This window comes from Centruroides sculpturatus, unplaced genomic scaffold, assembly GCF_000671375.1.
Source record: "Centruroides sculpturatus isolate CEXI.00-Female unplaced genomic scaffold, Cexi_2.0 scaffold547, whole genome shotgun sequence".
Taxonomy (NCBI): Eukaryota; Metazoa; Arthropoda; class Arachnida; order Scorpiones; family Buthidae; genus Centruroides; species Centruroides sculpturatus.
In genome coordinates this window covers 381,963-398,055 of record NW_019384676.1, presented here as the reverse complement: position 1 = coordinate 398,055, position 16,093 = coordinate 381,963, and the positions used below count along the sequence as shown (strand labels likewise).

General features: G+C 32.9%; 2 protein-coding genes across 2 annotated transcripts in view; one reads left to right on the top strand and one right to left on the bottom strand.

Annotated features, from left to right (window-relative positions):
• Window positions 1-8,339, bottom strand: part of LOC111626856 (receptor-type tyrosine-protein phosphatase kappa-like) — a 35,093-nt gene extending 26,754 nt beyond the window's left edge. Inside the window, exon 1 of the mRNA XM_023370380.1 lies at window positions 7,779-8,339. Within this exon, the coding sequence (XP_023226148.1) occupies window positions 7,779-8,015 (237 nt within the window). The 5' untranslated portion in view covers window positions 8,016-8,339. The remainder of the gene's footprint in view (window positions 1-7,778) is intronic.
• A 5,959-nt stretch (window positions 8,340-14,298) lies between these two features.
• On the top strand, window positions 14,299-15,762 carry LOC111626854 (myeloid leukemia factor 1-like). The gene is made up of 2 exons (XM_023370377.1): window positions 14,299-14,410; window positions 14,873-15,762. Exon 2 carries the CDS (start codon window positions 14,873-14,875, stop codon window positions 15,536-15,538), a length of 666 nt encoding a protein of 221 aa, XP_023226145.1. The 5' UTR covers window positions 14,299-14,410; the 3' UTR covers window positions 15,539-15,762.
• Window positions 15,763-16,093: the final 331 nt, after the last annotated feature.

The window sequence follows — 16,093 nt, the reverse complement described above, 5'->3', positions numbered from 1 at the left end:
ATCGATATATATATATATATTTTTTTCCAATTTAATTTAAAATAAAATTAATGACGTAAGAACGTACGTAAAAGCGAATTTAAATATTTTATACGTAAACACAAGAACTGATGATGTCACTAATTTTTCTGCTGACGTATTCGGCAACAACTGTAAACGTCACGCGAGCACGTGACATTTTTGAATAAATTTTAAATGCGAAAAATGCAAATGAAATTTTTCATCAGTAATAGTTCTAAATGTAAACTACCCCCTAAGGCCTCACGACTGGATGGTTTGATTTGATGGGCCTTTTTAAAAAACTCTTTCCGCTCTGTGGCACTAAGCGGGCTCTTTTTAGCAAGCCAATTACGAGTTCGTCAAGGCCCACAATAGGAAGGCCGAAACATCTGGACGGACCACCCCGAAAACTTCCTGGAATGCTTGGTTTGATAGGCACTGTATAACCTATCAAACCATACATGGGCGATCGGCCCATGTATGGTTTTCCATGGCCATGTATGGTTTTCCATGGGCATGGAAAACCTTTATGGTAAACTAACACCTATTTAAGTGTAGACACGTAAATAAACCCGGAAAACTCCACGTGCCCGTTGATGAGGCGCAAGCACGTGCTATCAGTTTTCAGTGGTTTTATTCATTCGGCCACTGGTGGGCCTAGCGAATGGAAAGCTCCAATTCTTGACTTCAGATCGCACCAAATAGGCAAGAATAATAAATTAAACACCTTATTTTTAAATGTTCCTGAAATTGAGAGGCCTCAAAAATGATCGCTGTTTAGGGCCCCCTCAAGCTGCAGAGTCACCATTGTTCTATTTTTAAAAACAAAATTTTCGATCGTAATTTTTCACTAACGACAGTTCTGAAAATGTAATAAGATAATATAGGCTGTGCCTAGGGCCTCCCACACGCTCTTTATTTCCCAGCGCAGAGAATAAATCAAAATACCAATTAAAATAGCAATGATTTTAGACGCTTCTGAAGATAAAAGACTTCTAAAATGGCTTCCATGTAGGGCCTCGCTAGCTCTAGATTCGCCAATATTCTTCCGACAGAAATGAAATTTTCGGGCGCATTAAACATAAATCATCGAAAAAATAGAATTTTCTATCATTAAATTTTCATCTGGGAGGCGTACATATTTAAAATTTAAACGACGGCAACGTCATAAAAAGAAAAAAACAATAGTATCGAAAAATTGATGACATCAAAACAATGACGTCACGAATTTGCTCGTATTTATTCTAAATCTGCTCAATCAACTTTTAGATATTATATTTGAATTTAAAATTTGATGATATCATTTCTGAGAGTTTTAAACGGGGGAGAGAAGAAACGGCAATACGCCATTTTTTAATCAATACATTTCAAGTTTCAAAAAGTATCTAAAGTTAAAAAATAAAATTAAAAAAAAAATGTTTGCGTAAAATCGATGATGTCACCGTTCCACAGAAAATAAAATAAAATAATTATAAATTCAAAATAATTTAAAAACGAGGCACGTGATAACTGTATTACTTTCTTATTGGTTTCATTAAAGTACGTAAGAATTGATGATGTCATCAGTTCGCGTGTATTAAATTCAACACGTAAAAAAATTTCAAAATTTGAATATTAAATACGAAAACGCTTTATTTATTTTTTTGGCTTTTGCATAAAATATGGGAAGTGTAAGAAAATATTAAAAATTCGTAATTTTTTTTGTATTTAAAAATTTAGAATAATAATAATAATAATAAATAAAAAGCAGTTCGCTAATTTGATAAAATATTCTGCAAAAAAATCGTTACAGTTAATCCCTTTGGTTGGTTTATTAGCAATGTAAAGCGGAATAACGAATTATTTTTTTCCGTTTTAGGCAGGTTTTACAGTATTAGATTAATTTATATTCCTCTCCTTATGTAATCACATTAACTTATTCTTATACAGATAATCAAGCGTGATGCTTACAGAATATTTGCTTACATATAGTAATAAACCTATAATTAATCGATTATTATCGTATAGTAAGAAACTCATTATCCTGAAAGCTTTTTTATTTTCCTCTTTCCGCCCCGCGAGCAGAGTTTTTCTCATATCCAACACGGGATGATATAACGGTAAGCAGCCTACCGCTCTTGGGGGGATCCGGAATCAAATCCTGAAGGGTTGAGAAACCCCGGTAATTTTTCGGGGATTTTCCGCCTTTCTCATCATTCGACTGCCCTACTGTAGGCCTGGTCAAATTTATAATGGATTACTATAAAAGACCCTCTTAGTATAATAAAAAAAAAAAAACCTGAGTTCGACCAGGCCCACAATAGAGGCGGTTTCGGTATAGCAAGTTAAATTTTTGAATAGGGCCTCGTGTTTTAAGAAGTCTCACACGTGCACAAATGTCGATACTCGGTCTTACTCCAGTATTTGAAATCTAGTATTAGCTACAATGCTTTACAGTACTCTGCAGAATATTAAATATCGTTGCTAGGGCTTTATATTATATAAAAGGGGACTGGCTTAAAGTCCACGCTTGTCTAGGTTCTTTCGTAACTTATAAGTACACTGATCATGAATATTATTATTTAATAAAACTTCTTGTAGCCTATTTTTATATCCTCTTATAATAAGCTGCCTAGAAACCGAGTTTTACTTCGGTTTCCTTCCATTATTCAACTTCTTAAGTCCTTCGACTAACATGTGTATTAGCACCTGTTATTGAAAATGAAAAAGCCTCTAGATTTAGGATCTTCAGATTCCAAAGGATTTTGTGCTTCAAAGCATTTGTAGGTGGGTGCGGGTTTGCGCCTCATCAGCGAGCTACTGGAGCTTTTTTCATGTTAGTAAACCACCTAAATAGGGGCCAGTTTCCTATAGAAAGGGTCATGTTCGCATCTCGCCAATAGGTTGGCCCCGTGGAATTTTGCGGGTTTTCTTCACGTGAGTAACACGTAAGTAAAAGCCAGTTTCCTTAGAAAATTCGCCCAAATGTCGCGTTGCCGTGTATAAATAGTCCAATCCAAAGGGTTTTTGTAATGTATTCTTTAGATGAACATATTTATAATGTGCAAGACTTTAAATAATTTTCGTGACGTCTAATTTTTTATTTAATAAACACGATTGGTTAATTTAAAAAAAGAAAAAACGAAGTCGACTACGTCACCAATCCGCGAGCAGCAATACACACAACTTTTAAAATTAGTAATAAACACAAAAATCGATGACATTTTGCTCTCTTCCTATTACCCATCAATCAGCGCAACGGATTCTAATTTACGTCACAGGATTCGAGTTTAAATTTGAGATACGTAATCGATGACGGAATTATTACGTTTCGTCGGCTAGCACGCCATCTCGAACAATTAAATTCCGATAAATACACGAAATTTAAAAGCATTTTCACACGATGGCAAGTAGAAAAATAAACATGTTTACACGTCGAAAATCCGGAAGAGACGTCTCTTAAAATAACAATTCAGTAAAATATGAACAAAAGGAGGGAGGGAGAAAAGAAGAAGAAGAAGAAAAAAATGTGCCCAATTCCCGACATATCTTCGATTTTCAATTGAATAAAAAGAGAAAACAAATCCCATTTTCTTGTACGTATATGTATCAGCGATGCCGATAGTTTACCTGGGTTGAATGTCAGTGAGTCTGCATTTTGATCGATTAACGAAGGGATAGAGAAAAGGCATCAGGTCATTCACCTTTATACCTGGTAGTTCGGGATTTCATGTTGAGGGGGGAATAAAACCAAAGCTCGGCAGGGAAAAATTTTCTTGTTTTTTGATTAAAACCAGCAAAATCTTGTATAAATTTAACTACGATAGTTATTTAGGCAAACAATCGTTTAGTTTTATTTCTTCCGGTGACCTTGACCCGGATTCCAAAACACGTCGTCCATTATAGTTTAGGCGTCTCATCGGCCCCGCTGAGCGAATGAGAAAAAAAATTTTTTTTTATCTTAACTGACATTTAAAGTTGAAAATTCGTTACTTTTTGTCAAAATTAACATTGTCCGGTCACTTTGTTTTTATTGGCACTGGGCCAGAACGATGTAGAATATTGTTTTGTACAATTATATATAACTTATACGCGTGTANTCTTATATTTTGAATTTTATAAAATTAAAAACGCATTTGAATTTTCTACGTTTTTTAAATGGAATTTTAAAATAATATTCCGTATTTAATTTATTAAAAAACGGAGAAATTTAAAATTTAAATAACGTTAATATAAATAACGCCTAACGTTAAAGGTTCTAAATTTTATACCGAATCGTTATTTAAAATCAGCCAATTAAATGTTTGAGTGTCACGTGATTTAGGATATAGCTTTTTATTGTTGAATCAGAAAACCATTCAAAATGGCGCTTATAAGAGCAATATTCACTTTAGTTTATGCTGTAGCACTGCGATTTTAATAATACAGTACTTCATAAGTAACTTGTTATATTTTACCCTTCCAGATGTCTGTTTCAAAAAAGAGAAAACATGGTTCAAAATCGCATAAGGAAAGATCTGATTGATTTGGTTCCAACTTCCTGAAACCTTTCAAAGATGATCCGTTCTTTCAAGAGCCAGATCCTCCGGAAATATTTAAGAATATTGTTAGAGATGCTGGCATTTTTTCAAATTTACATCGTTCGAATATTGTTGGTTCTGCAATGGAGCAATTCCGCGATACGGTTCATTTCAAATCGCGCTTCCGACCGTTTGACGTTCCTTCTCCACGCTTTCCGACAGATACGACCGACTGCCACACTTTCACCACTTCTTCCGTGATGACATACCAGAAGAAGGGAAACGAAGAACCGGAAATGTACCAGGCGTCGGTGTCAAATTACGAGGGGCCCGTAGGAGCGGGACATAGCAGAAAGCGTGTCAGAGATTCGAGAACGAGAACCGAGAAGATGAGTGTCGGCTATCGTCTGGGAAAAAAATCTCGAATTTTGGAGAAACGCAAAGACTATAGAACCGGGAAGATAGAGGAGGACCAGCAGTTGATTAACATGGATGAATCGGAAGTGGAGGATTTTCAGGCAGAATGGATGAATAATGTGAAAAGTCGCAATCCCTTCTGTCATTTCTTTACATGTTAGACATTGAATTGAATTTTATTCAATAAGTATTCTGCCTTTTTAAATTTAAAACAATTTTTAATCAAATATATTCTACAATATTATTTAAAACTATTTGTTTACACAAAATTTATCAATGCTCTGATTATAAATTTAAATTATCGTTGAACGTAATAAAAGGAAAATAATGACGCGCCGCTGTTTACCGAACTTCTGTGTTATGCAGTATTTTTACAGTTTTCGCTGTTAAAACGTGACTACGTAATAAGAAAAAAATTATGACGTGACACTGTTTACTGGATTTCACCTCTGTTAAACAGTATTTTCGCAGTTTTCTCTGTTAAACGTGGCTATGTAACAAGAAGAAAATTATGACTCGCCGCTGTTTACTGAAGTTCTCCTCTGTTAAAATTTTATTTAAAATACTGTATAACTTTTAAAACTTTCTCTTAAAAACAATATAAAAATCTAGTTTTGTCTCAGACAAGCATAAAGGATTTATAAGATAATGGCTACCGGTTCACAATATATATGTTGTAATGATAAATCTTTATATAAAATAAGTTAGAAAAAGGCAATGATAGGAGGGGGAAAAACTTTATCCTTTTCATATACAGAAAAAAATTCTTCTGTATGTCCAAATTACTTTCTCCTCTTGTTTTTATTGCAATACGTTCAAGCAATAATAAAAATAACGAAAGGCTACTGATTCGAAAATAGTACAATATGACGCGAATTAATTGCATTTATGATGGTAGAATGCGTTGAAAAAGCACGCTATAACTGAATTAATGCTATTTAAAATATCTTTATTATATATGCCAATAGATAACAGTACTTAAAATGCCTTTATTATAAATGCTAAATCGTAAAATGGCGTCATTATTATCGGGTAAGTGCTGAAAAATGATAAATTTTAAGGGATTTTCAGACCATAATTTTACAATACTATTAAATAAACGCCTCCATTTTGTATTAATATTCATAAGTAACATAAAATTTTATCAGAATTTATAAATATCTTCCACTGAACTTTATTAAACATAAATTTATATTATTTAATTATTCAAATTTTAAAATTTGTTATATTATTATAATTTATTTTAAAATTAAATTCGTTTATTCGAAAAATTATATTTGCAGAAACCAATTTTGAAATCGATTTTTTGAATTTCATCCAGTAGAAACCGATGTTAGATTATTTTTCTTTTTTTTTAAATACGTCTACGTGATTGGTTTAAAATTTGAATTTATTTGTATTTAATAATAAATCGAAATTTATATATTTTTAAAATATTAAATATGAAAAATATTGAATAATTATGAAGTATTGATCTGCAATTTTTAGGTGCTAAAGTTTAAATTTCGGGACGAATAACATTTTAAATTTTTAAATATTTGAATTTAATAATATTTCAAATGAATCTTTTTATATATAAAACTATTTAGTTATTATTTTACAGTTATTAATTTGTATTAATTAATTTAGAAAAACGTTAAATTACGTAAATATAAAAATTACAGTTTCGCATTGCCAGACGATAGCGAAGTCATCAATTCTATTGGTCAAAATAAAGTTGTTGAACAAGTTAAACATTTTAAAATATATTTTGGTAAATATATATTTAAAAAAATAATAACAGAAATTCTAAATGGTAATAACAACTGTTAATAAAATATTTTTGTTAAATTAAAATTTCGTCCAATGAAACGATAATTTGCTCTCATTTTCATAAACTATTATGTACTGTACTTCATATTAATTGCACTAATATGGTTAATGTTTCGACAAATTAAACTCCTTGATGTGAGAAACATTTAGAAGGACAACTATATGATCAGAATGACGTCATAAGTAATTCTAGAATATTATAAAAGTTGCCAAGAAATTCTTTGCCAGAAGGGCTCTTCTTTAATCCACTAATATTCCAATATTATAATTTTTTTTTTCTTTTTGGTCTTTTATTCGAAAAACTCAGCATTTAACAAGTAAAATAAAATAAAAAGCAGCGACTCTTTAAACAAATTAATAAAACATCGCTTTATATAGACTTTCCTGACCCGGCGTTCACCGGTGTCATTGATTTTTTCCCTCTAAAAATGCATAAATTTTTGCATTTTTTTCTACTTATTTCATGAATTTACTTGTAAATTAACAATTCCTCGAGAATTACAATGTTTATAAATTTCAATAACAACGTAATTCTTTAATAAATAGTAAAAAACCAAGTATACAGGCAGTAACCGAAGATGGAAGTTTTAACCGATCAATGACATTTTCTGTTCTCTCACCTGGCTTTTTAATCGATAAACCACTTATAACGATATGGATGAATCCAGACAAATAATTACTTTTTATAGCAAGAATTCAATCTATTTACCTTGGCTTACGGAGCGAGGTTTATCCCCTCTTATATAAAGGCACGATTAATGGAAGAGCCACAATTAATAAATTCTCGGGCTTAATGAAACTTAAAAATATACCCTGGACGTGACTAGAAGGTAAGCAGATCGCGTGTAGGGACTCGAGGGAGTAATTTTCCCCGCGCTTCACTCTTCCATTCATGTTACAAGGCGAGAGAGGAGGACAGATCGGGATATTTTTAACTCAGATTTTGATCCCTCAACAGGTCTGGGATCGCTCTGTAAGCGCATGCAGAAGTTGTGGAGCGGGTAGGGTAGGAGCAACTCAAAAAAAAAAAACAGCCTAGCAATCACTCACCTGGAATTCGATGCGGAGCAACACGTCGTATTTTCTTAAGAGACCAACGTGTTTGGCAAACTTAGAAAACTCCATGGGTTTAGAAGGCAATAATCCTTCAGCTTTTTCGGCTTCTGCAGCGGGTAACAGACCACTGTTCAATAAAGACAATTGAAACCTATTCAGCGAATTAAAATTCGTCTTAGGTATATTCTCGTCCGTTAGGGAAGTTTTAAATTTCCCTTTTTTCTTTGACATTTTCTTAGAGTTACTATTAATTTCGAATTCTTCCAGTTTAAGGAAGTAATAAATAAACGAAAAATAAAAGGAGGAAAAGGAAAAAAATCGGTTCGACGTGCAAAAAAAAAAAAAAAAAAACAATCACGTGCAACGAAGAGGATGATCTCTGTGGAGAGAGAGGAGTTGTCACCGGCTCTACTACACGCTGTAGTAGACGTTATGTTCTACAGAAGTGTTGCCCACTATAAATAGAAAATTCTTAGCGATGTTCCAGGCAAGTGTTTCAAGCATGCGTGTTAGTCGGGCTCGAACCAAGCAGAGCGAAGGGAAAGTCGTATATAACTCTAAGACACGGAAACTTTGGATATTTAAAAGCTCGAACAACCCCTACCGAGATGTTTTCTAAGCGAAAATTTCGCAAGATTAGTTAATTGATGTCGTGATGACGGCTTAAAACATCATTAGCGATTTGAATTTTTAAATATCCCGTACGTCACAATTGATTTCACGTCACCGCTGATGTCACGGCTTATAAATTATAGTTCATTAATCGATCGATAGGTGTCGGTACGCTAATAATGCCGAGTTACGTAATAATGGAATTGTGTAATAAGAATTTCTAAATACTTTTACGTGTCGAGGCCATATTATTATTAATATAGAGTTAAATCGACCGGGAAATTAAGTTTTAATCGTTTTAAATTGGTCACGTGAGCCATTTTTAAATTTCTCGGTAATTTGCCATCTCGTTGAATGAATTATATTAAAATGAATTCAACATTTGCCCATTTCTGGTTATTTTCTACGCAGAATTTTCTAAACTAAAATAAATTCGATAAAATATTGATATTATATCCGGCGAGTGTCTCGAAAGAGATTGATTTGAATCATTTATTCGATTTTAGTTTATATATATACATACACATATATATATTTCTCATGAATAAATCATTGAAAAATATTTTTATTACATCAAAATTTATTCTAAAATATTTCTAAGCAAATAAAATGCATATATTTTTTATGATATTGGTAATATTATNTCCGGAAATATTTAAGAATATTGTTAGAGATGCTGGCATTTTTTCAAATTTACATCGTTCGAATCTTGTTGGTTCTGCAATGGAGCAATTCCGCGATACGGTTCATTTCAAATCGCGCTTATATATAATTAATTTCTGAATAATTTATTCCTTAAAAAGATACAAAATAAAGGAGAAGCGCCATCTGCTGACTAATTCTCGAATTAAGAAGTGTTTTACTTGCATAATTATAAAAAAAAGGGCTATTTATTTATTACAATTTAGCATCTACTATCTATTTTAATACTAATTGTAATAAATAAGCGAATATTTAATATGTAACATAAATTTAATGTTTAGTTTTTCAAATTTTAATTTACCGTATCTTTAATCTGATTGGCTATCTTATCGTGACATCAAACGTTTGCGTCTAAATAGAATTTAAATCTTTCTGGAGTGTAAGCACTATGAGGACGTTTTAAGCAAACCAATACGAATTTGGCATGGCCCATAATAGGGCGGCCGGGCATTCCGACATATCCGCAAAAATCCTTGAGTTTTTCGGCCCATCCAGGTTCGATTTCGGGTCTCCTAGAGCAGTATGCTGCCATCGCAACCACTCGGCCATTGGCCACTGCAAACCGCTCATACAAAACACACAGAAATAAATTTATTTATGTAGAGAAATTGGTAGAAAATATGATTTTGATTTTGGTTTAGGTTACTGATAAGTACTTTCTGCCTTAGAAATATTTAAGACAAAGCAAATTTTTCGTTTCACAAATTCAAGATCGAATGATTAATGATGAAGCGGCATCATTTATTTTGCTTTATCGTCCGAAAAGACAGCGCTGTTACTGCTTTATACGATACCATTTATCCTCCAGATTCTATTTCAGTTACCAGTAGACATCTGTCAAAGAGTCTGTTCGGAAATCCTTACCGATCGGTTAGTTAAAGCACTGTACAGTACATCTCATACTCTATTCGATGGTGCTATTAAAAATTATTTTAGCAGTTTGAAAGCTTAAACACGGGCAAATATGAATCTGATTTAATCGATTAATTTATTAGAAATGTGTTTACGCTGAAGATAAAAAAAAGGCGTGTAGACGGACTTTCGGAAGGGAGAGATGAGGAAGAACGAAGGAAATAAAGTGATGTGTGTGTCTGTCTACGACTGATGTCCTCACCCACAATGGGCCGGTGGGACGGAGGGACGGGTGTGTGTATATATATATATATATATATACACACACCCGTCCCTATAGAGACAGAAGATAAACTAAGAGAGCTAAATTTCGTTTTATAACTGAACTTTGTTTATCAATTAATATGATTTTTTTTACAGAACAGTAGAAAAAAAGTTCCAAAAATGCTTGAATTAACTACTAACCAAATAGATAAACAAACTCCTCGCTTACTGACGACTCTCACGCCAGCTATCGGCAACCTGAGGCATTTACTGTAGTTGACATATAGTGATATGTATAGTATACATATAGTATATACAATAGACCCCCCATAACACGGTAGATACGTTCCGTTTTATATGAATTCCGTGTTTTACAAGTTACTTAAATACATGAGCAAATCACAGCCCGGCACGTGTGCAGTTTACGAACTACGGCTGTTTGAAAGGTTTTCTTCCATATAATTAATCGATTCTAGACTAATTTTACTCAATATTTCCAAAACACGTATAATTTTTTGGGAATAATCCATATAAACTATTATATAAACAAAAAAATGTATGATTACTTACAGAGTGTGCACCGTTCGACGACGCCATTGCTTAAGCTTGCTTTCGTTATGGAGCACGTCATCCTCAAAAAAAAAAAACAGCCTAGCAATCACTCACCTGGAATTCGATGCGGAGCAACACGTCGTATTTTCTTAAGAGACCAACGTGTTTGGCAAACTTAGAAAACTCCATGGGTTTAGAAGGCAATAATCCTTCAGCTTTTTCGGCTTCTGCAGCGGGTAACAGACCACTGTTCAATAAAGACAATTGAAACCTATTCAGCGAATTAAAATTCGTCTTAGGTATATTCTCGTCCGTTAGGGAAGTTTTAAATTTCCCTTTTTTCTTTGACATTTTCTTAGAGTTACTATTAATTTCGAATTCTTCCAGTTTAAGGAAGTAATAAATAAACGAAAAATAAAAGGAGGAAAAGGAAAAAAATCGGTTCGACGTGCAAAAAAAAAAAAAAAAAAAAAAAAAAAAAAAAAAAAAAAAAAAAAAAAAAAAAAAAAAAAANGAAAAAAAAATTGCTTTCAGATCGAATTGCGTTCTCGAAAAGGTAAAAATCGAAAATGTATTAAAATGAATCCTTTAACTTATACTTTTTGCTTTTAATATGATTAAAAACATAATCTATTGAAATAAATTATGTTTTTAAACTTTAAAATAATTAAGCGAATTTTCTTATATTTTGAATTTTATAAAATTAAAAACGCATTTGAATTTTCTACGTTTTTTAAATGGAATTTTAAAATAATATTCCGTATTTAATTTATTAAAAAACGGAGAAATTTAAAATTTAAATAACGTTAATATAAATAACGCCTAACGTTAAAGGTTCTAAATTTTATACCGAATCGTTATTTAAAATCAGCCAATTAAATGTTTGAGTGTCACGTGATTTAGGATATAGCTTTTTATTGTTGAATCAGAAAACCATTCAAAATGGCGCTTATAAGAGCAATATTCACTTTAGTTTATGCTGTAGCACTGCGATTTTAATAATACAGTACTTCATAAGTAACTTGTTATATTTTACCCTTCCAGATGTCTGTTTCAAAAAAGAGAAAACATGGTTCAAAATCGCATAAGGAAAGATCTGATTGATTTGGTTCCAACTTCCTGAAACCTTTCAAAGATGATCCGTTCTTTCAAGAGCCAGATCCTCCGGAAATATTTAAGAATATTGTTAGAGATGCTGGCATTTTTTCAAATTTACATCGTTCGAATCTTGTTGGTTCTGCAATGGAGCAATTCCGCGATACGGTTCATTTCAAATCGCGCTTCCGACCGTTTGACGTTCCTTCTCCACGCTTTCCGACAGATACGACCGACTGCCACACTTTCACCACTTCTTCCGTGATGACATACCAGAAGAAGGGAAACGAAGAACCGGAAATGTACCAGGCGTCGGTGTCAAATTACGAGGGGCCCGTAGGAGCGGGACATAGCAGAAAGCGTGTCAGAGATTCGAGAACGAGAACCGAGAAGATGAGTGTCGGCTATCGTCTGGGAAAAAAATCTCGAATTTTGGAGAAACGCAAAGACTATAGAACCGGGAAGATAGAGGAGGACCAGCAGTTGATCAACATGGATGAATCGGAAGTGGAGGATTTTCAGGCAGAATGGATGAATAATGTGAAAAGTCGCAATCCCTTCTGTCATTTCTAAATTTAACACTAGAGCAATGTTGGAAGACAAAAAGAAATAATGCGGATTTTAATGTTATTGGGCACAAACTCCTCCAAAATTTCACGTCGATTAATGTGTAGCATCGGATAATTCAAAATTATAATTTTATATGTAATTTAAAAATATTACAAGATATATCCAAAAAAAATTTAAATATACACCTATTTTTATTTTAATGGCACTGTAATTAGATCTTGGAGTATACAAAATTTAATGTAAATATTAATCATTAAAGAAGTTTTGAGCTTTTTTTTTTACCTTTTTAGCTGTAGATTGTTTTCTCAGAAAAGATCTACTTACAGTATTCAAATTTACGTCCTGAACTGTTATATATATATATAACCTATTGGACTAATAATTTTTAATGAATCATTTTCAATTGATCTCCAAGAATGATCTATTGACTTCTGGGAATTGATATTAATAATTTGGGATCCCTCTCTAGAACAGGGAAGATCAGAGGGTAATAGGGATCCCTCTCTAGAACAGGGAAGATCAGAGGGTAATAGGGATCCCTCTCTAGAACAGGGAAGATCAGAGGGTAATAGGGTAACTATTACCCTCTGATCTTCATTGCAAGAAGATCAGAGGGTAAAAGAAGAGACTGAACTAAAAGAGAATGATTCAAGAACAAGAGAGATTAGATAGATGCTAGGATAAATATTTGTCAGTTCTTTATCTATATTTAGCACATTTTATGTAATCCTCTAGACAATGTACATTTAGATTGTAAATAGTAAATTATAAGTACACAAAGGGATTCGATACCTTCTCGTTGCTGATCAAATCCAATTACAACACCACGAGCTCCATTCACAAGACCTTTCTGCAGATCTATATTTTTAGTTAGCATAATCTGAGATCCTTCTTTCAATTCAATTTGCAGTCCGACTGGACAATGGGAATCTATATACTTGCTTAACATCGGATCACTGTCGGAAGCCTTAAATAGCCGAGATTTACCTAAAATAATATTTAATGCGTCATAACTTTAGTGTTTCTCACTCTGTTCATTTCATTTTGAGGAAAAAATTCTCTACCGGGTAAACTCTTGAGTTTACTTTCGTTAATAAACTCGACATCGTCTTTGTGCGTGCAGAGTCTGGTAGCTAAAATTCCATCATTTTCTACAATGTTATCGGCAGTTTGTAATAATATATTTGTTGTTTCCTCTGTGCATCTGCAACCAATTAAAACACAATTATCTTACAAATGTAAACTATGATATAAACAAAAAATTGTAGGAATACTTATCGAGTGTGCATTGTTCGACGACGCCATTGCTTAAGCTTGCTTTCGTTATGGAGCACGTCATCGAATGGCGCTCGCGTGCTTCCTGATAAATTATTTTTTTTTGCGAAAAATTCGCTGAACTTTGGAGACATCATTAATATAAATATAATTTTTATGCCCGTTAAATAATAAATGGTTTTTAGTAGGTCCGCTGCTCGTTTAAACTCAACGGTTTGTGCAATATCCGCTATTGGTCTAGATTCGACCAATCCTGTCGCGACACGAGTCGGCGATGACGTTTCACCGTATTATACGAGTCTCTTTTAGCATATTTATACAAATACGATCGCAAATTTTCCGCCGTGTTATACGAATTAGTATTATATGAACCCGTGTTATAGGTGGGTCTACTGTATACTACCGTTATAAACCCCGCCTACTGGAGTTACGTCAGATCAAATATATCGTTGTAGTAAATCTTTTTTTTTTCCCTCTTACTTTATATTATTTCAGATAAAAATTAGAATAATTATTTTAAAATTTAATTATTTTTGCGTCGAAAGTTTATTATAAAATTAATTTAAAAGGCAATTAAGAATATTCTATAATTAGAAATTTATAGAACAACAGATGTCGCCACTCAACTCCAATACTGTATACGGAAAAAAGAAAAACATTGATTTCAGTTCGAATTGCGTTCTCGAAAAGTAAAAATCGAAAAGGTATTAAAATGAATCATTTAAGTTATACTTTTTACTTTTAATATGATTAAAAACATAATCTATTGAAATAAATTATGTTTTTAAACTTTAAAATAATTAAGCGAATTTTCTTATATTTTGAATTTTATAGAATTAAAAACGCATTTGAATTTTCTGCGTTGTTTAAATGGAATTTTAAAATAATATTCCATATTTAATTTATTAAAAAAAGATGAAATTTAAAATTTAAATAAATCGCCTAACGTTAAAGGTTCTAAATTTTATACCGAATCGTTATTTAAAATCAGCCAATTAAATGTTTGACTGTCACGTGATTTAGGATATAGCTTTTTATTGGTCAATCAGAAAACCATTCAAAATGGCGTTTATAAGAGCAATATTCACTTTAGTTTTTGCTTTAGCACTGTGATTTTAATTAATATTATCACTTCATAAGTAACTCTTTATATTTTACCCTTCCAGATGCCTGTTTCAAGAAAGAAAGAACATGCTTCAAAATCAGAAAAGGAAAGATCTGATTGGTTTGGTTCCAACTTCCTTGAACCTTTCAAAGATGATCCGTTCTTTCAAGAGCGAGATTCTCCGGAAATATTTAAGAATATTGTTAGAGATGATGGCATTTTCCCAAATTTAGATCCTTCGAATCTTGTCGGTTCTGCAATGGAGCCGTTCTGTAGCAATCTGGGTCATTTTGAATCGTGCTTCCGATCGTTTGACATACCTTTTCCACGCTTTCCGACAGATGCGACCAACTGCCATACTTTCACCTCTTCTTCTGTGATGACATACCAGAAGAAGGGAAACGAAGAACCGGAAACGTACCAGGCATCGGTGTCAAATTACGAGGGGCCCGTAGGAGCGGGACAGAGCAGAAAGTGTGTCAGAGATTCGAGAACGGGAACCGAGAAGATGAGTTTCGGCTATCGTCTGGGAGAGAAGGCTCGAGTTTTGGAGAAACGCAAAGACCGTAGAACCGGGAAGATAGAGGAGGACCAGCAGTTGATCAACATGGATGAATCGGAAGTGGAGGATTTTCAGGCAGAATGGATGAATAATGTGGGAAGTCGCAATCCCTTCTCTATTTCTAAATTTCACACTAGAGCAATGTTGGAAGACAAAAAGAAATAATGCAGATTTTAATGTTATTGGGCACAAACTCCTCCAAAATTTCACGTCGATTAATGTGTAGCATCGGAGAATTCAAAATTATAGTTTTATATGCAATTCAAAAATACTACAAGATATATTTAACAAAAATTTAAATATATACCTATATTTTTTTAATGGCAAAGTAATTAGAACTTGGAGTATACAAAATTTAATGTAAATATTAATCATTAAAGAAGTTTTGAGCACTCAAATTTTTGTGTCTAATGATTAAAATCATGTTTTAACACAAAATTGGTGTGGATTTGTGTTTTTGCAGATAGCAAATGGCACTTGTGCTAACAAATTTAATTCTCAAAGTCAGCAAACCACATTTCTCCAGCTTCTGACATTCTGAACATGGGGAAAGGTTCAATGTAGGGGTGCTTCTTTGCATGCATCATATATTATACAGTATAATAATTACCATATAACACACGTAAACTAATTTTCTTGTATCATGTATTATTATAGTATTGAGTGTTGTATAGAGTTTATAATTAATTTAATTTATTGTGGGCCTGGCCAAATCTGCAA

Excerpts from the sequence above, each read along its gene's own strand:
- LOC111626854 (XM_023370377.1), top strand. The coding sequence starts at position 14,873 with ATGCCTGTTTCAAGAAAGAAAGAACATGCTTCAAAATCAGAAAAGGAA.